The 23,944-nt window shown below is 36.5% G+C and overlaps 2 protein-coding genes across 8 annotated transcripts; both read left to right on the top strand.

Annotated features, from left to right (window-relative positions):
* Window positions 1–1,064: 1,064 nt before the first annotated feature.
* On the top strand, window positions 1,065–21,021 carry LOC117633973 (protein SHOOT GRAVITROPISM 6). 7 transcript variants are annotated; one of them, XM_034367852.1, is made up of 51 exons: window positions 1,076–1,208; window positions 1,301–1,391; window positions 1,515–1,569; window positions 1,689–1,820; window positions 1,911–1,982; window positions 2,144–2,234; window positions 2,366–2,461; window positions 3,060–3,138; window positions 3,247–3,310; window positions 3,552–3,655; window positions 3,880–3,985; window positions 4,326–4,415; window positions 4,826–4,903; window positions 5,060–5,127; window positions 5,212–5,311; window positions 5,428–5,598; window positions 5,910–5,999; window positions 6,138–6,203; window positions 6,353–6,448; window positions 6,540–6,614; window positions 6,808–6,867; window positions 7,365–7,454; window positions 7,714–7,835; window positions 8,098–8,227; window positions 8,312–8,391; window positions 9,247–9,382; window positions 10,145–10,226; window positions 11,099–11,244; window positions 11,673–11,753; window positions 11,856–11,956; window positions 12,828–13,066; window positions 13,148–13,257; window positions 13,427–13,555; window positions 13,696–13,770; window positions 13,856–13,989; window positions 14,130–14,202; window positions 14,646–14,777; window positions 15,079–15,260; window positions 15,347–15,469; window positions 15,858–15,918; window positions 16,024–16,119; window positions 16,343–16,443; window positions 16,825–16,930; window positions 17,429–17,542; window positions 17,674–17,748; window positions 18,589–18,687; window positions 18,954–19,025; window positions 19,111–19,196; window positions 19,295–19,388; window positions 20,138–20,245; window positions 20,335–21,021. In XM_034367852.1, the coding sequence occupies exons 1-51, from the start codon at window positions 1,169–1,171 to the stop codon at window positions 20,503–20,505; spliced, it is 5,172 nt and encodes a 1,723-aa protein (XP_034223743.1). In that variant the 5' UTR covers window positions 1,076–1,168; the 3' UTR covers window positions 20,506–21,021. The 7 variants fall into 7 exon arrangements, 6 of the variants coding, with proteins under 6 accessions (XP_034223748.1, XP_034223746.1, XP_034223745.1 ...); XM_034367853.1 differs by lacking the exon at window positions 11,673–11,753; XR_004586727.1 differs by lacking the exons at window positions 20,138–20,245; window positions 20,335–21,021 and having other exon boundaries at window positions 1,070–1,208; window positions 19,101–19,196; window positions 19,295–19,314.
* Window positions 21,022–21,522: 501 nt separating this feature from the next.
* Window positions 21,523–23,055, top strand: LOC117636057 (UDP-glycosyltransferase 73C1-like). Its single transcript, XM_034370493.1, has one exon. The coding sequence runs from the start codon at window positions 21,551–21,553 to the stop codon at window positions 23,027–23,029; it is 1,479 nt and encodes a 492-aa protein (XP_034226384.1). The 5' UTR covers window positions 21,523–21,550; the 3' UTR covers window positions 23,030–23,055.
* The last annotated feature ends 889 nt before the right edge of the window (window positions 23,056–23,944 follow it).

The following is a 23,944-nucleotide window of genomic DNA, read 5'->3' as shown; positions in this document are numbered from 1 at the left end:
TGAGATTGTAGTTTAAGTGGTTAATTAAGATTGTTTTCCTTTGCACCCGGAGTTCTTCATTTCCCTCATCTCCTAATATTATTTGTATATAAAAAAATAGTTAATATAGCTTTGAGATTTTTCATTACGTAAATTAATAATTAGTAGTAAACTACTCTCAGATATTCGAGAGCCAGTGCCCTCAGGCTTATAGCTACGCTTACGATGACATCAAGATTATCAAGATTATCAAAGCTAGCTAATGGACGTGTATTATTTATGTTTTAGTGAGGTATTTTGAATTTTCCTAAGGTTATTATTATTTTAGGACTTTTGAGAGGGGTGATAATATACTAAACTTACACATACTACACGAATATTAAGACTCGAACTCAAAAACTTGCCTAAATAAGCAATTGCTCCGAACCAAGGATTTTCTTAAGGTTTTGTCAACCCTTGTAAAGAAGGGAAAAAAAAACTAGTATGTGCCTGTTTTACCAATTTTACCCCCATTAAAAGAAATGCATAACAAATGTAATAGAAGGTAAACAAGTAATCAGAATTTCTTTTTCTGAAAACTGAAATTATATATTTTAAAATATGAAGATGTTTAGATGAACACATGTCCTTTTGTAAGCTGGGGATAGTAGGAAGACTCGCTTTCAAATTAGACACCAGACTGCCGAATAACGAAAAATAAATAATGTCACTTTTACCCCTACTAGAGAACCGTTATAACGGTAGTTTGGTAACTCAGATTTGTCCTTCCCAATCCAATAAGGAAATGGTATTTCGACAAATAGAAAAAGGAAATGGTAAATATCATATGTGGCCTTGTCCAAAATTCCAAGAGCCCCTCAAATGGCTCCCACAGCGTCATCCTCTTTAGCCCGATTAGCCCAAAGCCCATGATCTTCTACGGCTGCTGGACGTTACGTATATGCAATCTGGGCCTAATTTTAACGACTGGGTTATTCCGAGGCAAACAGTTCCCGCGGGTCTGCCCAGAGCCAGAAGTAAAATTATTCACTTGAAAAAGATGGCACCGAGTTAGATTAGATCTGTGCGGCAAAACAATTCACCGTTTACCGTTGAAAGTTTGCGGGGCAAATAGCTGCAGGGTCTCAAGCCGTGGCTTATTCTCGAACATCGCTCCCCTTTTCTTCTTCTGTTTTCTTCTGGTTCTTCTATGGCGTCGTCAAGCTCTGGAAGTTCAATTCCCGCTCTAGGTACTTTCATTGTAATTTATTATTATTATTATTTTTCACATTGGCACTCTCTGATCTTGAAAATTTGACCGTTTGGTGAGCTTTCATCGCAGAGGCTGTTCAAGTTCTGGTTTCGTCACTCGCTGATGAATCCCCCATGGTCAGAGAGGCCTCCATAGCCTCGCTCAAGGACATTGCTGCCCTGTACTCTCTCTCTCTCTCTCTCTCTCTCTCTCTCTCTCTCTCTCTCTCTCTATATATATATATATATATATTATATAAATTGTGTGTTTATATGTGTATATTGAACTGTAATTGCCATTGCAGGAGTCCTCTCTTGGTTCTCGATTGTTGCTCGGCCAGTTCGCGAGGAGGACGTCGGGTATTTTTCAGTTCTTTGTGTCTGTTTCCTTGGAATTGAAGTTGGGGTTTATTTCGATATATTTTCAAGTGGAATATGTGGTGTGATCGGGGTTTTTATTTTTAATATGACGGGTTCAGCGTTTTGGTAACATGGCTGGGGTTTTCCAAGTGATGGCATACGGAGTCAGAGCCTTGGACAATGACGAAGTCGACCCTCTTTTCATGTCTAAGATCGCGAAGCTTGCCACCACAGAGATCATCTCCTCCAAGGTACCTTGTGTTCTTCATCCGGATGATGCTCCGTTGATTTCTTAGTGGAACTACTTGCATGATTTAATTGAAGTGTTTTGTTTGATATAGGAGCTCAATACAGACTGGCAAAGAGCTGCATCAGGCCTTCTTGTTTCAATTGGCTTACATTTGCCAGACCTAGTAAGTTTCGTATAAGCAGAAACTCACATTTTCCTATCTTACACTTATGCTATGACTTCACTCACTCTCTCCCACTCCCTCCCTTTCTCCTGGTTCTCCCTGAGATTCTTTATTAACCTTTTCTTCTACTCTGTTTTTCTTTTATTTTCTTAATTTGGCAGATGATGGAAGAAATTTTTCTACATTTACCTGGGCCAAACTCAGCTTTACCAGCTATGGTTCAGATACTAGCAGACTTTGCTTATGCTGATGGTTAACTATTAAACTATAATTTTGTTTGTGCTTTTTGTGGAGCTTGGGGTTTTCATATGTTATTGCATTTCTTTTTTGGCTTAAACTAAAATGTGTCATACCTTATTTCTTTTGCTTTAATTATATTAAAGCATTGCAGTTCACCCCACGATTGAAAGATGTGCTTTCACGGGTTCTACCTATTCTTGGAAGTGTACGAGATGTCCATCGACCCGTTTTTGCTAATGGTATGCCGAATTGTCTTTGGCCTCTTTCTCCTGTTGAATTTCTCTTTGCCTTCTAATATTGTGAAGTGAAATTGGAGTTTACCAACATGTTTTCCGGTCTCCTTGGAATTAACTGAAACAACTTCATCAATCTGGCCAAAAAAAGAAAAAGAAAAAAACTAAGTCTATCTGTTTGATAGAGGAAAAAAAGGAAGAATATCTTAAATTGATTAACTCATGGTTAACATGCTTGATTGCCTGGTTCATCATGGCTTACTTAACCCATTCTCGTTTTTGGTTGGTTTCTAGTTTGGTTTTCTATATATGACTGAGTAATGCTGTCCAAAGCATGGCATCATTGAATTCATAAACACAGAGATGCTGGCCATTAGTTTGCGATTAATTACAAGACTCTTCCATGTGCCTGTTTTTACGTAAAGTTTGTAAGAAGTGTTTTCTTGGAAGTTGTAATTTGCAGCACATTTTCCGTTTCAATCTCTCTCTGTCTCTCTCTCTCTCGTGCTAGATTTGACACAGTTTCAGTAAAACGGTTACTAAGCTAATTTCACTCAATTATTTTCCCTGTTCATGTTCACTGTCTTTGACCTATTCTTTTCAGCTTTTAAATGTTGGTGTCAGGCTGTTTGGCAATATAGTCTTGATATCCCTTCGCATTCACCTCTGGATGGTGACATCATGTGAGATCAAGTTTTTGTTGTTCGTAGTGTTACATTTTCTTCAGTCCTGGTTCCTTTTTTTTTCATGTGCTCGTTCATATTTTATGTCTAAATGACTAAAAACTGCAGGTCATTTCTGAATTCTGTTTTTGAGCTTTTGTTGAGAGTTTGGGCGGCTTCACGGGATCTAAAGGTTTGGAAAGTATTTTTGCTCTATTTCTTATTGTAATATCTCACTATTTTCCATTGCGATTCTGTTTTGTTTATCTCCATTGCCATTTATTTTCTTTTTTCCCTGGATCTATGGCATGCTTTTTTCGTTCTTTATATATATATATATATATATATATATATATATATATATACACATAAGAGAACCCATTGCATCATTTTATTGACATGATCTGGTTTTGATTAAACTCTTTTTTGAGTAGGTTCGCATATCTTCTGTAGAAGCATTAGGTCAGATGGTTGGCCTTATTACCCGGACACAATTGAAGGCGGCTTTACCCAGACTTGTCCCCACAATATTGGAATTGTAAGATTGATTTGTCATACATTACTTCTTCATCCTGGCTGTATATGTTTAATATTCTGCAATATACATATATGTTTTATGGACAAGTCCTTGTTAAAATAGTTTCTTTCTGGTCGTGTGCTTATATATTTTCAAGGACAAACATGGATACACACATCCTCACTAATTTCACATCCATACACATCAATAAGGATCATACGTTTTTTCTTTTTCCTGTCAATCAGGTATAAAAGAGATCAAGATGTTGCCTTTTTGGCAACATGCAGTCTTCACAATCTCTTACATGCTTCTCTACTGTCCGAAAGTGGTCCTCCTTTACTTGATTTTGAGGTATGCACACTCTATCACGTTCTTTTGTTTTTAATGAGTTTGTTGGTTCTGAAGTTTCAGAATACTGCTTTTGCAAAGGTTGAGCTTGTTGATGTTTTTTTTCTTTTTTTTTTTTTCCTGGTTCAACCTTGTTACCAATTCTCAAGGAATGAAACACCTAATCTGTTGTAAAGTGAGACCATGAGTATGGCCTTATCACGGAGGAGGTCGTAGTGTACATCATAGGCTTTAATTATCAAAAGTTGTTTTCTCTGTTGGGCTACTACTAATTTTGTTATGCATGTGCGAGATGAAAAAAATAATCTATTTGGTGCTGGTTTGTTCTCATGATGGTTTGCAGGAGCTCACAGTCATTCTATCAACACTCCTGCCGGTGGTTTGCATCAATAATGACAACAAGGAGCATTCAGATTTCTCAGTTGGACTGAAGGTGTAAAAATGTATTTCTTTATGATTTGTTGAGAGTAGAATCCCAGATCATGAGTTAAGCCTTGTCTTACATTCTACTAATTTTCATTATGAGTATTATTATTTATTGCTATTAATTTTCCATCTGTCAAATTGGTTGAATTTTGGGGATCTTTTCTTTACATCTTGCCTTTATGTGTACTTTATATTTTCTTCCTTGGATTAGCTAGCATGTTTTATCCTGAATAACTTTGACATTTGTGTAACAAGTAGGATACATTTTCTGTTCTTTTTTCCCAGAGCAACAAAAGTTGCTTCCTGCCTTTTGCTTCATGGACTTTGTCCACATAGTTTTCTGTGGTTTTGTGCTGATGTCGATGGCTAACTGTTTCAGTAATCAATAATTATGTTACTTCTTTTTCTTGTGGGCAGACATATAATGAAGTTCAACGTTGCTTCCTGACAGTTGGTTTGGTATACCCTGAGGATTTATTTGTGTTCCTTATTAATGTGAGTATCATTTTCTTCCCCAAGTGTTTATTCTTATTGCCAAGTATTTATCTAACATACAAATGAAGCTGGTGTTTTTTTTTTTTTTTGTATTAGTTTTCAAAGTATAACTAAAATTTTGGTGGTCTCTTTTGTTTTGTGCATGTCTGCTACCAGAAATGCAGATTGAAGGAAGAACCTTTGACGTTTGGTGCGCTGTGTGTTCTAAAACATCTCTTGCCAAGGTTTCTTTACCTTCTGTTGCTTTGTCAGTGGCCTCTATTTTGATTCTCTTACATGATCTGACATCCTTATGATTTTATTTGGAGGCTATCTGAAGCTTGGCACAGCAAACGGCATAATCTCATTGAAGCTGTACAATTCCTGCTAGATGATCAAGATTTAGGTGTCCGAAAGGTGCTTTCAGAGGTATGTCGTATTAATTGATTGTTGTAAGCCTTGGGTTTTTCTTTTCTGCAAGACTTTCAGTAAAACACTTATGTCATTCCTGTCTCCTAATTTCAGATTGTTTTCCTTTGGTGTAGTTGATTGTCGTTATGGCTTCACATTGTTACTTAATTGGTCCGTCTGGGGAGCTGTTTGTGGAATATCTTGTGCGTCATTGTGCTCTAACAGATAAGGATAGTAATGACCTTGAGAGGTCCAAGGATGCATCAGGCAACCCCAATATTCCTTTCCAATACAAGAGATTGGAGGTTTGCATCTGATTCTATTGATTCCAAAACATAAATGCTGCGACTGATCTTCTTAACTGCCACAAAAGAAATTTATATTTTGATGTTCTTAACATTTATCTAACATTAGCAAGAAAGAAAATGATAAAATCTTGATGATATATGGCCCTGAAAATCTCTCATGTCAGTTACAGAATAAGGTGGATTTTTACTTTAATATTAAAATCATAGAGCTTTCTAAGGATCAGATTTGTGGAGGAGATTCAAGGTGTTTATAGGAAAGTAATACTTGTTGCCTAATATAGCATTTAATACTAGTTTGCTCTTCTTAGGTGAAAATTGGGACACTTTGTCCAGCAGAGTTAAGGGCAATCTGTGAAAAAGGCCTTCTTCTGCTAACTATTACGATCCCAGAAATGGAGGTATGCCAAATTGTCAATTCTGCGTTCAGTACATCTGCTGTTATCTGATTGTTTGAGCTTCGGAAGGGGTTTCTGTGTACAAGTATGAATGGTAATGTTATCTGAAATAAAATAAAAAACTTTTCTATTTTTGTGCAGCATATACTTTGGCCTTTTCTACTGAAGATGATTATTCCACAGGCTTATACTGGTGCAGTTGCTATGGTAGGACTTCCTCTGCATCCTCATATTATTTCCCTTTTTTGCATGGAGGTTATTTTAGATACCCAAAATTCAGCTGTTTTATTTGAATGCAATTTCCCAGTTTGTGGGGGCATAGATCTCATGAATTTTAACACTTTGTGCTGCTACAGGTTTGCAGATGCATCTCAGAATTGTGCAGGCATAGATCTAATGGCAATACTATGCTTGCTGAGTGCAAAGCTCGTGCTGATATACCAAATCCCGAGGTAGATTTCTTGTTATATTGAATTTTAGACTTCTCCTTGTGCACTACAAGACAATTGATCTCAGCAACCCTTGTTTTACTTGTGTTAATAGGAGCTTTTTGTTCGCTTGGTGGTGCTTTTGCATGATCCTTTAGCTAGGGAGCAGCTGGCGAGTCAGATTTTGACAGTAAGCATATCATAATCATATTCCTTTTTAACGTGTTTTTAGCTTTTGTCTTAAATTAGAAGGTTTGGAGGAATTTCATGTTATTGTTTATGCTATTTCTTTTCAAAAAATAAATAAATGATATTGGTAATGCTCTGGTGACCATTCACCTTATATTGGAATAGTCTGTAATTCTTCATATGTTGCCTTGCAGGTTCTTTGCTATCTGGCACCTCTCTTTCCAAAAAATATCAACTTGTTTTGGCAAGATGAGGTATATCATCATCATGCAGCTAAAAAATTACGTATTTGAGTTATATTTGGAAGGTTTTATGTTGGAATTTATGTACTGTCATGTTCTCATGAACTTCATTGGGTTAAAAGGTGGTAAATACCCTTGTGACAAAATCTTTTCAGAAAGAGAAGAAAAATTAGTATCTGATGATGATCCGATTTGTGTTACCCAACTTCTTTTGTACCAAATTCCCTGCTATTTCAGTTTTTTTGTTTGTTCTTTCTTTGGGAGGAGAAGAGAGGGGATGGTGGGGGTTGTTAGGTTTCTGTTTTGTTCCTGATGGACTTTTCTTGTCCATCCTGTTTTTGCAATTTCTTCTATATTAAAATTGTTGTTTCCTGGAAAAGAATTTGGCAAAAGATTTCACAGCTAAGAATTTACCTTTGTTTATGTGTTCTATTCTTTTTACTCAATTGCAGTCAAAATGAATGACTAGTAATGCAGTCTAATTAATTTTGTTCTTTGGTAAGCTCTAGATTCCAAAATTAAAGGCATATGTTAGTGACACAGAAGATTTAAGGCAAGATCCTTCTTATCAAGAGACTTGGGACGACATGATAATCAATGTAAGTGCAATTGAACTTTGAAATTCGGTGATATCTGTTTCATTTTTCATAAGTATTCTTGATTTTTGGGCAAAAAACTCATTGGCAAAGTTTTCAATTTTTTTTCTAACATGTTTCTGTAACGTCGTAGTTTTTTCATCTTCCTTCTTTTCTTTTGGAATGGGAGCAATTGGGTTCATGTTGTAAATTGGTAACATATAGGCTCATCCAGATTTCGTTGACAAAGAAGATGAATTAATCACTTTGATTTGTGTGACAGTTTTTTGCAGAATCTTTGGATGTGATTCAAGATTCTGACTGGGTGATACCCCTTGGAAATGCAATTACCAAACAGTATGGACTTTATACATCTGATGACGAACACTCTGCACTTCTTCATCGGTATTATTCCTTCCAAGCCAGTGTTGCTTTACTAGATCCTTACTAGATATGAGGAAGCAATGTTATATTCAGTATTGCTTTATTATGCTCCAAAGAGAGACTATTTTGAATGTTAGCAATGAATTTATGATACTTGCTGAATATGAGAATGTGCACGGTATCGTTGGGTGGCTTACTTTTGTGGTCGATTGGGGTTTCCACTAATGTATCGATTGAGTTGGGAGGTGTTTTTAAAATTTGATTATTATCTTCTCTATTGCAGCTGCTTTGGTGTGTTTCTTCAAAAAGTGAATGACAGGGCCTATGTCCGTGATAAGATAGATTGGATGTATAAACAAGCTAACATCACAATTCCAACAAATAGGCTTGGTTTGGCAAAAGCCATGGGGCTGGTATCTTACTATTCATAGTTAATTTTCTACTCTTTCCATCTTTCCAGCATTTGTTATTCATTCCTTTTGGCCTCCCACGTCCAGGTTGCAGCATCCCACTTGGACACAGTCCTGGAAAAGCTAAAAGGCATTCTGGATAATGTTGAGCAAAGCATTTTTCGAAGGTTCTTGCCTGTCTTCTTGAATGCTATATATATACATTGTTAGATTCTCTGTGCGTGTGTCTCTACTACCCCAAAAGCTTTCTAGCTTTCTTTCTTTCTCTCTTTTTTTAAAGGATTTTGGTACTTCTCATTATGCTGATTACTTTATTCATGATTTTGTGCTTTTCACTTGTTATCCAGAGTATGTTTGCAGATCATTAAGAAATTGCCATCATGGTACATTCAAATTAAACAAAAAGAAATTCGGTGTTGAGAAAAGTAATTATGTGTTTACATTATGAAAAGCTTTATGCTGTTCATTAGGACACCGCATACACTGAAACTGTGCAAACTTCCTCTGTTACCGGTGAAAATTTCAGACCACCACATTTAAATTTCTCCACTACCCACCAAGAGCAGGCACTGGGATATTGTGATTATGCTTCTGGATTTAATTGTGTGTCAAGCTTCCCTTCAAAATTTTGGGAGGGAGGTGGAGAACATGCAACAAATATCATCTGCAAGGGTTTGTTTTTCTCTCCCACAACATGTATCTATAATGCAAGTGGAAACTTTAAGGTGGAATTCTCTAAAAACATAAAAGGAGGTAACAATTTACCCAGCATGAAACAAATGTCTATCAAATAACTTTTAAGATGTGTTCCTTTGATATTTTCAGTAAATGTAGTTACTCATTTAAAAAAATTGTGAGAAATTGTTGACTGTGATGCAGTGTACCTTTATTTCTTTGTTTTATTATTTATTTGTTTATATCTTTTCTGAGTTCCAATTGGCAATTTACTTTTTGTATGGGTGTAAATATATATTTTCTTATCGTATACAACATAAACAATTTTGTTGCTTCATTTATTGCAGATTCTTATCTTTTTTCTCTGATGATTTCAAAACCGAAGAATCTGATGATATACATGCTGCTTTGGCTCTAATGTATGGATATGCTGCGAAATATGCTCCGTCAACCGTAATTGAAGCCAGAATAGATGCACTTGTGGTATGATGTCTCGTCTTTTTCTTATCCCCTCTAACAATCAAGAAATAAAATATTCTTTTCTTCTCCCTTCTTTGTTCTCTGTGAACTTATATCGTGATTCGTTAAAGTGTTAATATTATTCAAAATGTAAAAGTCTAAGAATAGAGAGCAGGTGGTCACTCTCTGTATGCTTCGCGTAAGCTTAGCCATAGTTTCTGGCCAGGGATGTGGGTGATACAGGTTGTTCATTCATACAGATGCACAAATATACATGCATTTCCTTGACTAAGAATAACAGTAGTTGTATTTCTTTAGTATAATGTAATGTGAGTGTAGACTCACACAGATACTGGAAATGAAGTCATGTGGTCTCATGGCTTGAATTTTAGTATAATGCAATCTCAGTGTAGACTCACACAATATACTTGGAGTATTAAGTCACAAGGTCTCATATGCTCGCGCACAAATTCACTCCTGCACGTCCATGTACATACAACAAGATACACATTTAAAAGAAACTTCAGCAGCCTTTTCTCCCTTTTAAAGTGTAAATACATAATGTACTAAGAATCAATGGCATGAAAAGAGGGGATTTGTATAATATAAGTTAGTTAGGTTTGCCACATCATTTTGGCGGTTTAATTTTAATGAGAATTTCATAAAAGTTTACAAATTCTAGGTTCCTATTGCTTAGAATTCTGACCCTATAATGAATTTAAAAAGGCCAATTTATTTGTAAGTAATCATAAGAATTTATAAATTGATTACTTATTTTTAATGTAGGGGACTAATATGCTCTCACGGCTTCTTCATGTGCGCCACCCTACTGCAAAGCAAGCAGTCATTACTGCTATTGATTTACTAGGTTTGTTGAAATCATTAGAAATTGGGTGTCATTTTTACACTTGCTTATTTTTAAAGCTGCTGCTGTGGGCTTGGACTTATTGTGTTTTGTTAAGGTTTTTAATATGCTCTTTATATGAAAATTTTGTTGATAAAACTTTGGCGACTTTCAGTTTATAAACCTTGTTCATTTCCATGTTTTTGTTTATAAAAAAGTTTGAACTTCCAAGAGCTTGTTCCTCTTGGGTTGGTTTACATCTTGCTAAGAGTAGGTTGTCTCTTGAATTGATTCTTTCTTTTATATCACCCCAGGGAATTTTGTTTCTTTCATGCATGTTTCCATAGAGATTGGGGCCATATGTGTGGCTGATTCTTGTTCATGTGGTGCTTGCATAGTTGATTCCAAGGGTGTAGGTCACATACTTTTTCTTTTGGTTAAGTAAACATACTTTCGTTGAAGAAAATCTGTGTAATGGTACATAGTAGACAAACTAAATCTTCTGATCAATGCCTAAGAGTAATTACATCCACCTGAGAACATCATGAAATATAGACAAAACCCTCTAAGACACAACCGCTTCCCATGCTAATTTCTTTTTTCAGTCAATAGTCCAACTTAAACTCTAAAAGAAACATGGGCAATGACATGAGAGATACTGTTTATGTAGTAGATTGGGTGATGGTGTATACATGTTTTGTTGTAAAAGGCTTGATATTTTCCATTAAAGTGAGATATTATAATCACAATCCTCAAAATAGGATACAATTGCTCTTGCATAATGGGATGCAGTTGCTCGCTGGACGCATTTGTTATGTTCTGTGCTATATGGTTTAGATGACTTGCATTCATTAGTACAATGCAACTTTTCAGAAACTTATGTGTTGATATTTCAGGTCGTGCTGTCATTAATGCTGCAGAAAATGGTTCATCATTTCCTTTAAAAAGAAGGGACCAAATGCTTGACTATATATTAACTTTAATGGGACGAGATGACAGTGAAAGCTTTTCAGATTCTAGTCTGGAACTTCTGGACACGCAAGTTAGTAATATTTTTGGAGTTATTGTGTTTATTTTGCCTGAAAAACCATGGAAAATAAGTAAATTCTGGGAAAACACAATTTTCTAGGTGTTTGACTCAATTTTCCACAATCTAGGGAACCATATTTTTCCTAAGATTAGGAGAAACCTGGAAAATGTTTTGGGGGGATATTTTCCAATACAACTATAAATATAAATTTTTTAAAACTTAAAAATTTTATTAAATCTACACCTATTTCCTTTTAGAAATTATTCCATTGCAAATCAATGTCGTAGCAAAATGAATACTTGGAAGGAAAAAATTTCACTAATATATTTCCAAGAAGAAAATGATTGCTTGGTAAATTTTTTGAAACAAACTCCCAAAATGTGATGGTCAACTTCTGTTGTACCTTTTCCAATTTTCTCACTCTTCATTAATTTCTACAGGCCCGTGCTTTAAGTGCCTGCACTACATTGGTCTCTGTGGAGCCAAAACTAACGATTGAAACCAGAAACCATGTATTAAAGGTTTGCTGTTTATTTTGCTGATGCACTATTTGTAACAGGAAACACAATTTTGATTGGTTGTTGCTTAATTTTTATTATTATTTATTGTGATAATTTTGACAGGCCACCTTAGGGTTCTTTGCTTTACCAAATGATCCAATAGATGTCGTCAATCGTCTTATTGACAACCTCATCACTCTCTTGTGTGCGATTCTTCTTACAAGGTATTTTAAATCACATATAGTATGCTTTTCAGAAGTGTTTATTCTTCTCAAACATCATCCTGTCATCATTTTGAAGTCTTGCTCAACTGCTTTGCTTTTTGGTTTTCTTTTTGTTTCCTTTTTTTGTGTGAAAGTTACCAGATGCTTTACCAGGATTCTTTAATAATTTTGGAATATATACTAAATCATGTTATGTGCGATTTTCTATTATTAATTTATTAAGTTGTGAAATATTTGACACCTGCGGGATAAAACTATGAGTTTTCACTCTGGACGGTGAATCCCTCCGATATTTGTTGAGAATACAGATTTTTGTTGTACCCCAAAATTTTGTTTTTTGGTAGGGATTGACGATATAAAAATCTCAAATCAAGAAATTCTAAGCCTTGCATCTCTCAATATATAGAATTTTAGCTTCTTTAGTCATTGTCAACCGGTTTTGGGTTGGACAGTCTCTAACTCTAACGTGGTATCAAAGCGGGCAGTAATATATGTGCCAGGTTCAATTTGGTCACACATGCTCTGCACCACCTAATATAAGTGATACAGATGTTTCACTTAGTAGGCCATATGTGAATTGTAGGCTTCTCCATTCATTGCCAGTTTGTTTTGGGTTGAAGGCTCTAACTTTAACATACATATAATATGTCTTATGTATCCAAGCGTCTCTCTAAAACATACATATTAGCTAACTCCTTTGAGTTATATGTGTTTCTTTTCTTTACAATTTAATGTATAATGATTATGAAGTTATATGTTTTATAAATTAATTAATTAGGGAAATTCTATGGGGTTTATATGTTCCATACATTTCTGCTTTATTTACAATGTCATGCATATTGCTTCTGATAAGCATTATATGACAATTTAGTGGAGAAGATGGGAGAAGTCGAGCAGAGCAGTTATTGCACATCTTGAGACAAATTGATCAGTATGTTTCTTCACCTATGGATTATCAAAGGAGAAGAGGTTGTCTTGCAGTACATGAGATGCTTCTCAAGTTTCGGACAGTTTGCATCACTGCACATTGTGCCCTGGGCTGCCAAGGAAGTTGCACGCACAACAAGCAATTTGACCGTAACTTGCATGGGAACTTTTCCAACTTACCATGTAAAAATATCTCTTGAAACAGCTTTCCATTTATTTTTGCTTTTGCCTACCCGCATTCTTATCATTTTGTTCAACTGCCAGCGGCTTTTGTATTGCCAAGTCGTGAGGCCTTGTCATTGGGAGACAGGGTCATTATGTATCTTCCACGTTGTGCAGACACTAATTCTGAAGTTAGAACAGTCTCTGCGCAGGTAATGTTTTTGCAGACTTAGCCTTTTTTTAAGCGTCACTTAAGTTACATTTGGTTAATCCCCCATAGTGAAATATGTTACCCTCATTGTTATCTGGAAATGCATATGGATATCTAAATATTGTTTCTCAATTTGGCTGCATGTGACCTAACTCTCTCTCTGTGTATAGATTCTTGATCAGCTTTTTAGCATCTCACTTTCACTTCCACGGCCTGAAACTTCCAGTTATGGTGTGGACATAGAATTGTCCTACAGTGCTTTATCTTCCCTTGAGGATGTCATCGCTATTTTGAGGAGTGTAGGTTCATTGCCAGTTCTTTTCATACATTTACCTGCTTTCTTAATTTTTCTTCTGTTCTCTCATCATATCTTTCATGCGAAACCATGGGTGGACAAATGTAAAACTACGGAAATCTTTTGGTTCTTCTATATTCCCAGGATGCTTCTATAGATCCATCTGAGGTTTTCAGCAGAATTATTTCCTCTGTTTGCATATTACTGACAAAGAACGAGGTAATTGCTTTTTTGATGAATATGTTTTTCAAAATTGAAACCAATAGTCCAACAACTTCATCTTATTCTTGAGGAATCCTTGCAGCTTATAGCTACTCTGCATGGTTGCACATCAGCTATATGTGATAAGATCAAGCAATCAGCTGAAGGGGCCATTCAAGCTGTAATTGAGTTTGTCACAAGAAGAGGGAAAGAACTGAGTGAAGCTGATGTTTCAAGGTTACCAAATAATGAAAATTTAAATTAGTAACATATTTCAAAAGGGAATACAGAGTGTAGAGAGCTTTTCTCCTTTTGATTAAGAAATATATTTATATGTTCTCTCACTTTGATAGTATATATTGTGTGTGTGTCTATAGGACGACCCAAGCTCTGCTGATGGCTGCCACCCATGTAACTGAGAAGCATTTACGTCAGGAAACTCTTGCTGCTGTATCTTTTTTAACCTCTATTATATAGACCGTCCCCTTCTTAAAAGGATCCCTCTTACTATGAAAGAAAGGGACCACCATATTGGGGCCTATCTGGCAACGTGCTCCAATGATCTAAACTGTATATCTTTGGGTCTCTGTTCAAGGATCATCCTTCGAAAAAAATCAACCAAGTAGGAAAGTTTTTAGCCATTTGATTATCATGGTAATTTTCACTGCTTATGGGAAAAATTGTAATTTTCTTTTGATAAAAGAGGAATCTCGCTTTTGGAGCTGCTTATCTAAGTGTATAACTCTTTATTGTTGCCTGTTTTAACCTCTTTGCTGGTTGTGTCAGAAACGTCAGTACACTTGTCTATCTTTAATCCTTACTTCTGATAGGTAGTTCTGTTTTTCTTTTGGTTCTCTTTCCAATATTTGTGAAGTATCCTTAACTGCCAGAAGATTTCTTCTCTAGCCGAGAGCACTAGTTCGAAAGTTGTCTTCAATGAAGTTTTGGCCACATCTGGAAGGGATATAGTAACAAAAGATATATCTAGACTACGTGGTGGCTGGCCAATGCAGGATGCATTTTATGTGAGTCCCACGTGGCTTTCAGTTAGGATATTTTTATCTGTATCAGAGTTTTTGTTTACTGAAATATTACCAATAAAGTTCAAAAGGTTATATTGCTTCTGTTGCAATTGAGAATTGTGGTTGGTTGACCAAACATGAGAGAGAGAGAGAGAGAGAGAGAGAGAGAGAGAGAGAGAGAGAGTGTGTGTGTGTGTGTGTGTATGTTCTCCTTGCTTTGATTTGTTCAGTTTGATCTTAACAGTATTTATTCAGTCTTCTTCGTAACTTCTTGTAAGTTTATTATTTGACATTTGTCCTGCAGGCATTTTCCCAGCATACAGTTCTTTCATCTTTGTTCCTGGAGCATGTGATAGGTGTCTTTGGCCAGTATCCCATCCATAAAGGTGATTCAGTAAAAGGAGACAATCCTAGCCATTTGGTTGACGGTCAAATGGAGAATGACATTCTACAAGCTGCTATTATTGCTGTCACTGCATTTTTCAGGTTTCTAGAATTAGCCTTGATTATCAAAATTTCAGATGTATTTATTCAGGTTAGTCGATTTTATTATGTTCCACTTTTTTTTGTAGGGGTGGTGGTAAAATAGGCAAGAAGGCTGTTCAACAAAATTATGCTTCTGTTCTTGCTGAACTCACTCTCCAATTGGGAACTTGTCATGGTCTAGCTAGCTGTGGTCAACATGATCCATTACGGTAAGCATCTAGTACCCACATTTTTTATATATTGGTAATGTTATGTTGCCAGACAATTTGAGAAGATTAGATGCTTGTGTTGCCAGATTGGGAATCTGGACCACCTAATTAATGGCTCAGATTCAGTCTGGAAAAAAGAGCATGTCCGCTATGTATATTTTGTTCTTTTTCCAGAGAATTTGACGTGTACCAGATTGTCAGTTAAGACAGCACATCCAAATACAATTGTACCTCTTGTTTGACAGTTTGATGCCAACATAACATGTCAGACTGTGATTGGCAAGAAACTTACCCTGTATAAAGATCAACACACACATGTGAGTTGTAAGAATGTGTAGAGTTTAACTGTTAAATTTGTTATTTTGTCCCACTTTTCATGCTCTGTCAGGGCTCTTCTAACTGCATTCCAAGCGTTCTGTGAATGTGTTGGAGATCTTGAGATGGGAAAGGTAGAAAAGGATATAAAGACAACAATTACTCAGCTATTTTATTATGGATTCTTCAATTGTTTCTTGCAATCTGAAGGGAATGTAATTTAGATGTACTATCTATAGATTCTGGCTAGAGATGGAGAGCATAATGAAAATGAGAGGTGGATCAATCTTATTGGAGACATAGCGGGCTGCATCTCTATAAAAAGACCAAAAGAGGTAATATGGTTGACTTGAGACGATTTCATATTATTGTTTTAAATATCTAGTTTTATTCTGTGATCTTTAGTGGAACTTATTAGTTGAGATGAAAACAACATATGACAAATGACACTAGGTGGAGACTTCTAAGAGATAAATGTTTAAGCTGTGTTCTACTTCTTATAGTGAATTTGTTGATAGTGGTAGCTTGCCAATTTCTTATGGACACTTTTTTTTAAAGGTTCAAAGCATAAGTGTAATTTTAAGTAAATCATTAAATCGACACCAAAGATACCAAAGGGAAGCTGCAGCTGCTGCATTATCAGAGTTTGTTCGCTACAGGTATGCACAATATGTCAATTAATGCTCTCAACTTTTTATTGGTTTCATTTATTTCACTTTATTTAGTATATAGGTTATTTTTTATTTCCATGATATGAATTGTTATCGTGGGATCTGGTTGTTGCAAACATTGTTTGCTTGAAATGTCATTGTCGGTAATGTGGCTATTTTTCGTTCACCTTTGTGATTACCTGGGCCTGTATCATTGTTCCTGTCCATAATAACAATTGTTTGCTCTCTTTCCTTCAGTTTCTTGTGTGCTTTTGAGATTCAATTTAGTTCTTTGCTTATTGTTAGTTTAGTTGCTTTTTTGTGTTATTAGAAAAAATGATTGGTCAACTTTTTATTTCAAGTTATTAAATAATATTCTTGACAATGCAGTGATGGATTTGGCTCCCTATTGGAGCAGATCGTGGAGGTGTTGTGTCGACATGTATCAGATGAGTCTCCAACAGTTAGGCGCTTGTGTTTGAGAGGACTAGTACAGGTTTCCCGATTCTTACACACAATTGTCAGGAATGATTGTTTAGATTTTTATGCATGCTTCTCTTTCCTTAGTTTTTCTTTTTATAATTATCAGTTTTTGCTGAAAAGCTTTCCATATATGAATATGTGCACTTCTCACTTCACTCATTGGTGTTTGTATGCATGTGCTTTTAGTTATATTTGTTTTGAGGTAAGCATTGCATTGTTTGTTGGAAAAAGAATTCTATTCTGGTATAGAATTTTCTTTGGCTTTCAAGAGAAAAGAGTCATTCGATTTCTTTTGGACTTTGGACGATGTTTTGTAATCATATGTCCATTCTCAATCTTGTTATTCTGCGTGCCTGAGAAAATTGTCTGATTTGAACATTTTTGTTTGATTGTTTGTCCTTCATATAGAATTATATGCCTATGGATCTTATTATTTCTTGTTGTATTATATTCTTATTTTCATTCTTTGCACTGTGGAGGAAATGACATTTCTCAAACTATTGAGTTGCAGATACCTTCAATCCATATGTTGCAGTACACAACTCAAGTTCTGGGTGTAATATTAGCTTTACTCGATGATTCTGATGAATCTGTGCAATTAACTGCAGTCTCTTGCTTACTCACGGTGACTCCCACTCCCTTTTTCTCTCGTGCATGTTTGTAATTTAATTTTTAAGAATTATCTTTTGATTACTTTTATTTTTCGTAATCATTGCTTTACTATCAATTTTTGAGTACTCATTTCTCATGTATTAGATGCTTGAGGCATCACCCAACGATGCAGTGGACCCCATTTTGCTTAATCTTTCTGTACGGCTTCGAAATCTTCAGGTGCAGTACTTCACTCTTTAATAATACTGTTCAAGAAATTATTTATGTTTCTTGGTACCTCCTTTGTTACCATATTTTGATTCCGTATGATAAAATGTTTCCAAAATACTTGTAAAGTTGTGTACTTGTTCAAGGATATGTTGGTAGTTTATATTTTAGGCTTATTTATTGTTTTCCCTCTTGTGCTTTACCGAAAATCTCAATTTCCCCCCTACATTTCAATTGGGTCAATGTGCCACCTGTGATTTCATCCGTGTCCCATGTTCCCCATTCCTCCAATTTTCAATGTTCAACATTGATTCTTTTTAGCGAAAGAGGTTGCCAGTAGTATCAGAATTTGCCAACATCCTGGTGACATATCATGGGGGATGCTGGCAACACATGGAAGGATAAACCTTCCACCCCCACATCAATGCCCGCACTCCTAAAAATTTGGTAATTCATTACAAAGATCTAATCATGAACGTTTCCTTCCTAAATTAATTTTGTTATTAAGTCTTCGGAGGAGCCGATAATAACACTTTCTATAAACATTCTTCAAATCCCTTTACTTTGCACGTACTAACCATGACATAATGCTGGGAAAGGATTAAAAAGCCTCTTCTAGAAATGAAGGGAGGAGGGACTTTGGTAAACAGTGGAAATTAACTTTTGAGGGATGTTCCCGGAAGTTATTTTTTAAGAAACTAGGTTAGAACAGTCTTTAAATTGGGCCCAAGGATACCATGCATTTTATATCACTTAATATTTGGAAATAAGTTGGCATCTTGCATGTTGTTTGGAGTATGTTTCATTTGATTTTGCTCATATGTAGACTAATGTACCACATGTTTGAAACAGGTATGCATGAACCCAAAGATGCGAGCTAATGCTTTTGCAGCTTTTGGAGCACTAAGCAACTACGGAATTGGGGCACAGCACGAAGCATTTCTTGAGCAGGTCTCTTACTCATTCTGATCCTATGAAGAACTAACTTTGTTTTCATTTTTAAGAATTGTACCCTTTTTCTTTGATGACCTATGAATGGTCAATGTGAGCATAGACATTATTTAGATTATCATGGTTTAAATTTTTTTGGCGGTAGTTTACTCAATTATTGTTCTAACTTAGCCACTTGTTTAATTATTTATGGTTAATGGAATAACTTTCCAACTTAACAGGGGTTTACCTATAAAAGCTCATATAGTTGTAATTTCTTTTCTCAGGTACATGCTGCCATCCCACGCTTGGTTCTGCATTTGCATGATGATGATGTTAGTGTGCGACAGGCTTGCCGGGTAATTGGTTAAAATCCCTTTTACATCTTCTGTGCACGAAGCTTTACAGATACATTTTTGACTTATTTTTTCTAGTGATAAATAGAGTACTCTCAAACGAATTGCCCCCTTGCTGGAAATGGAAGGATTGTTGCCCTTGTTCAACATGCATTGCTTCAATCATGATCATCGGTATCCCTTGACATATTTTGAGGCCGAGTTTATGAAATGATTATGGCAGTAAAACTTTATATGGATACCTGAAGTCACACCAACTGTTCTCTTTTCAGAACTGACTACGAGGACTTTGTCAGAGACCTTACAAAGCAATTTGCTCAGCATCTTCCCTCTAGAGTTGATACTTACATGGCATCGACAATACAGGTTCCCATGCTGGAAAGCCTTCATTTTTTTTTTATATGAAAAATATATGTCTTGGTTGCCATGTTAAGTGAATGTAATGCATATTTCAACTGAAGCATGAGATAGCCTTAACCCTGCTAAGGGGTGGCAGCACCAAATGCCTATCGAAAAGGAAAGTTAAGGGTTCACTGTTTCTCCTACTCTGTACACCTACATCTCATCTTAGATCCTACACCTTCTAGCCTTCTACAAACACCTGCATCCATGTCCTTTAGAGCTTTTATAACTTGAAATTTTTTACCACGCTGCTCACTCTGCCAAATGGTCTCATCCCTCTTGTGCTTGTTTGGGGTCTTAGCCTTCTGTCATCACACCAAGCTGTTTAATATCGATATTCATGTTAAACATGTTAATTGACTGATTTAAATTGGCATATCATGAAGATTAATGCTTGCTATATGTACCAAGTTGGCTTGATAAGATGGTGTGGCAGCTTGCATGGCAAGCCACTGATGGCTCGTTACATGCTGGGGTAGAGTAGTGTGATACGCATAGAGTGCCATGTAAGCTGTTACATCAGTTTCCAAACTAAAGTTTCTACAAGTTTTAGTGTTTTTTCCTATCATAAATAATGGTTGGCCTTTATAGATACTTCATAATGTCCTGTGATTTTATGGGTATAAGCCTAGCACTTCAAATGGTTATGTTACCTGTTTCCTTTTTTGCAATATGTGTACCAAAAGACTTGTCTTGCATTTTTTATGTTGCAGGCTTTCGATGCACCATGGCCAATAATTCAGGCAAATGCTATATACTTCTCCAGTTGTATGCTATCTCTGTCAGATGATCAGCACATTTTGACTCTCTATTATGCACAGGTCAGTTTCAGACAAGCGCTATCTTTTTATGACATAGCAAAGACTAACATAGGATATTGATATTCACAAAGATTCATGGCTTCATATAGGTGTTTGGAACATTAGTAGGCAAAATGAGTAAGTCAGCAGATGCGGTGGTGAGAGCAACATGTTCTTCTGCTCTTGGTTTGTTATTAAAATTCTCAAAGTCATCCTCATGGAAAGCAGCTCGAGTTGATCGTGTGGAATCAGGTCGAAGAAGTCATGATTCTTCAGCCTAAAATGAAGCAGAAATCTATAAAAGAGAAATTCAAATGGTCATCTTCATCTGTGTACTCGAAAACACATCCCCATGTTTGATGACTTGGATCCTGGATGACCACAAGTTCCAGAGTTTGAAGAAAAAGCAATGCATGAGGGAATGTGGAAGTCATGATGTTCATTTTCAAGGTGCAGAATGAAGCAGCTAGGGTGAATGTTTAGAGCTCTGCATTGACCTCTTTAGTATGTAGGGTTATCGAATATCGATGTCTATAATTGTAAGTGACTTATGCCAATTTCTCAGCTGTTGTAAATCATGTCAATTGTAGCCTTGTCAGTTGTCAATCCATAATTTGTGCCTAGGGTCATCTGTGTATTTGTTTGTTGTAGATTTATGTCATATGCATAATTTAGACTTGTCTTGTAACATTCTGCCGATTTACCCAGAAACAAGTGAGTGTGTAAAATATTTGTAAATTCCAGTGTTTAAACATACTATCGGTCATATGTGAACCATTTGTCACTTCATTTGCATATGAATTTTTGTCACGTGCTCTACGTCATCCAGTTGATTTTGAGTTTGAATGCTCTAAAATCACATGAATTTGAAGATTTTCATCGAATTATGAATGTTGCAATGGAAGCTCTCTCTTTCTTATGTATATATAGAATGTGTGTAATTTTTGTTTAAAGGTAAGAATAATGTTGCGCACACTGAAGCTGCTGCCTCCGCATTCACAATTTTTATAGTCCATGAAAGCCTGCAGCTTCCTCTGTTTACTTCTTTCAACTTCTATTCTATAAATATCTGTAGGAAATGCAGCCAAGTGAAAAGTCCTGCATGAAAGGGGAAAGAGAGGAGATGCAAAGAGAATGAAAGTTATGTGGAAGTGGGAAAACAGCCCACGGAATTCTGATCCATGAATTCTTCTTTCTTTGGATAACAAACAAATGCATATGTATGCTCTTACGTCACCAGAAAACTCACCATTGTCTGCTAGCAACAATTTTGTTATTTAACCCAAGTAAGAGGGTCTACTTCATAGAGCAACAATTTTATTTTCCATGGCTTCCCGTGATGAAGAGCGCCAGCTTCACTTTGTCTTGTTTCCTTTCATGGCCCAAGGCCACATGATCCCAATGATGGACTTTGCCAGGCTGTTGGCACAAAGAGGCATCACCATCACCATAGTCACCACCCCGCATAACGCCGCCCGTTTTCAAACAGTTGTTACTCGTGCCATACAATCTGGGCTCCAAATCCGGTTGGTCCAACTGAGATTTCCATCTGAAGAAGCAGGGTTGCCGGACGGGTGCGAGAACCTTGACATGCTACCTGCAATAGGTTCGGCAGATAAATTTTTTTTTGCAACTGCCCTGCTACAACAGCCGGCGGAGAAATTGTTTGAAGAGCTAACTCCCAAGCCAAATGCAATATTCTCTGACGTGTGTTTGCCATGGACAATCAGCATTGCCCAGAAGTTTCACATTCCAAGGATATCATTCAGTGGATTCTGTTGCTTTTGCCTCCTTTGCGTCCACAGTTTACATACATCCAAGGTTCTTGAGAATGTAACATCCGATTCGGAGTACTTTGTTGTGCCTGACTTCCCTGATCGATTCGAGGTTACCAAAGCTCAGTTGCCAGGACCCCTGACTCCAAATATGACAGATTTTTATGACCAACTTGAAGCAGCCGAGAAGGCAACATATGGGATAATCATGAATACTTTTGAAGAATTGGAGCCAGCATATGTTGAAGCATACAAGAAGGCGGCTAAAGTCTGGTGTATAGGCCCGGCTTCGCTATGCAACAAAGATGACTTGGATAAGGCGCATAGAGGTAACGAGGCCTCCATTGGCGAACATCACTGCTTGAAGTGGCTTGACTCATGGGAACCAGGTTCTGTAGTTTATGCTTGCCTTGGAAGTTTATGCAATCTCATAACCGACCAGCTGATAGAGCTTGCATTGGGTTTAGAGGCATCAGAAAAACCATTCATTTGGGTTGTAAGGGGATGCAGTCAATCAGAGGAGTTGGAAAATTGGATTGCAGAAACTGGATTCGAGGAAAGAACGAAAGCAAGGAGCCTTTTGATTCGGGGTTGGGCACCGCAAACACTCATATTATCACACCCTGCAGTTGGGGGGTTCTTAACACATTGTGGTTGGAATTCGAAGTTGGAAGGGATATGTGCAGGGCTGCCCTTAGTCACATGGCCACTGTTCGCAGACCAATTTCTCAATGAAAAACTAGTTGTACAAGTTCTTAAAATTGCTGTGAGTGTTGGGGTGGAATATCCAGTAAAGTGGGGAGAGGAAGAGAAGATTGGGGTAATGGTGAGAAAGGAAAATGTGCAGGAAGCCATAGAGAAAATGATGGATGGAGAAGAAAGACAAGGGAGAACAGAGAGAGCCAGAGAGTTTGGAGAGATGGCAAAGAAAGCAGTAGCAGAAGGTGGATCTTCTCACCTTAACATTACACAGCTAATCCAAGATATCATGCAACAAGGAAGTAATTGCAGTGAGAATTTCAGAAAGTGAGAGATAAAAGATAGATTTCCAACTTCTTTTTTACGAGACTAACATATTGAATATCCATCCTACAAGCTTAAACCAATTTGTACGGAATTCCTTTATTTACTTCTTTTACCTTCTATGGTAATAGTAGGCGCTATTTCAATTTTCCGTATTTAGATGTGTGGGAGATATAGGGTTGCCTGGTTCGATACAAGTCATGAATGGAAATTAGCATAACCTTTATATCGGAAAAGTATCACAATAATCTAAGATAAAATTCCACACATGTATGGATCCATTGGACCTCATTTCACCCAGGCCAAAAGACCTTCACCCTTAATCTTTTCTCTCCTCCCTGCACACACCGATGGTCACCAACAGAATGCTTACATCTCACAATCTGCTACTTTGCAATGAAGAATTTCTTTAGCCATAGTCAAAGTTTGCTGCTGCCTAACTTCATACTCCTTATCTTGTGGGCAAAATCACCGTGATATTTTCATCAGTTTCAACGTATCTTGCTAGTTTGGACTCTGGGGTGGTGCAAGTGGCTCCACCGCACAAGGCTCTTGATTTTTTAAGGTCACCGAAAAAAAAAGTTGACATAGATCCAAATTTCCATTGAGAAGTTGGGTTTAATCCTTGGATTTAGTGACTTTGATACAAGTCCTTTGACTTTTGTGCCACATAGGATTACATTCCTTTTTAATATTTTATGATATAATATTTTTATTTTTATTTTTATTTTTTCACCCTCATATTTTGTTCCAATGTTGCCCCTATGCCTTGAATTGAGTAATAATAATTCACGTGATAATCTGAAGCCATTTACCACATTTGTCATTGAATAGAAAAGGAAAATATCTCAAATATATCCCAGGTAATACGTATTCTGGGTATAATTAAGCCTATGAAATGTGTGATATAAGCTACCTATTA

The sequence above is a fragment of the Prunus dulcis genome, chromosome 7 (assembly GCF_902201215.1).
Source record: "Prunus dulcis chromosome 7, ALMONDv2, whole genome shotgun sequence".
NCBI classification, from domain to species: domain Eukaryota; kingdom Viridiplantae; phylum Streptophyta; class Magnoliopsida; order Rosales; family Rosaceae; genus Prunus; species Prunus dulcis.
The sequence above is the reverse complement of the archived record's forward strand: the minus strand, read 5'-3'. Positions and strand labels throughout refer to the sequence as shown.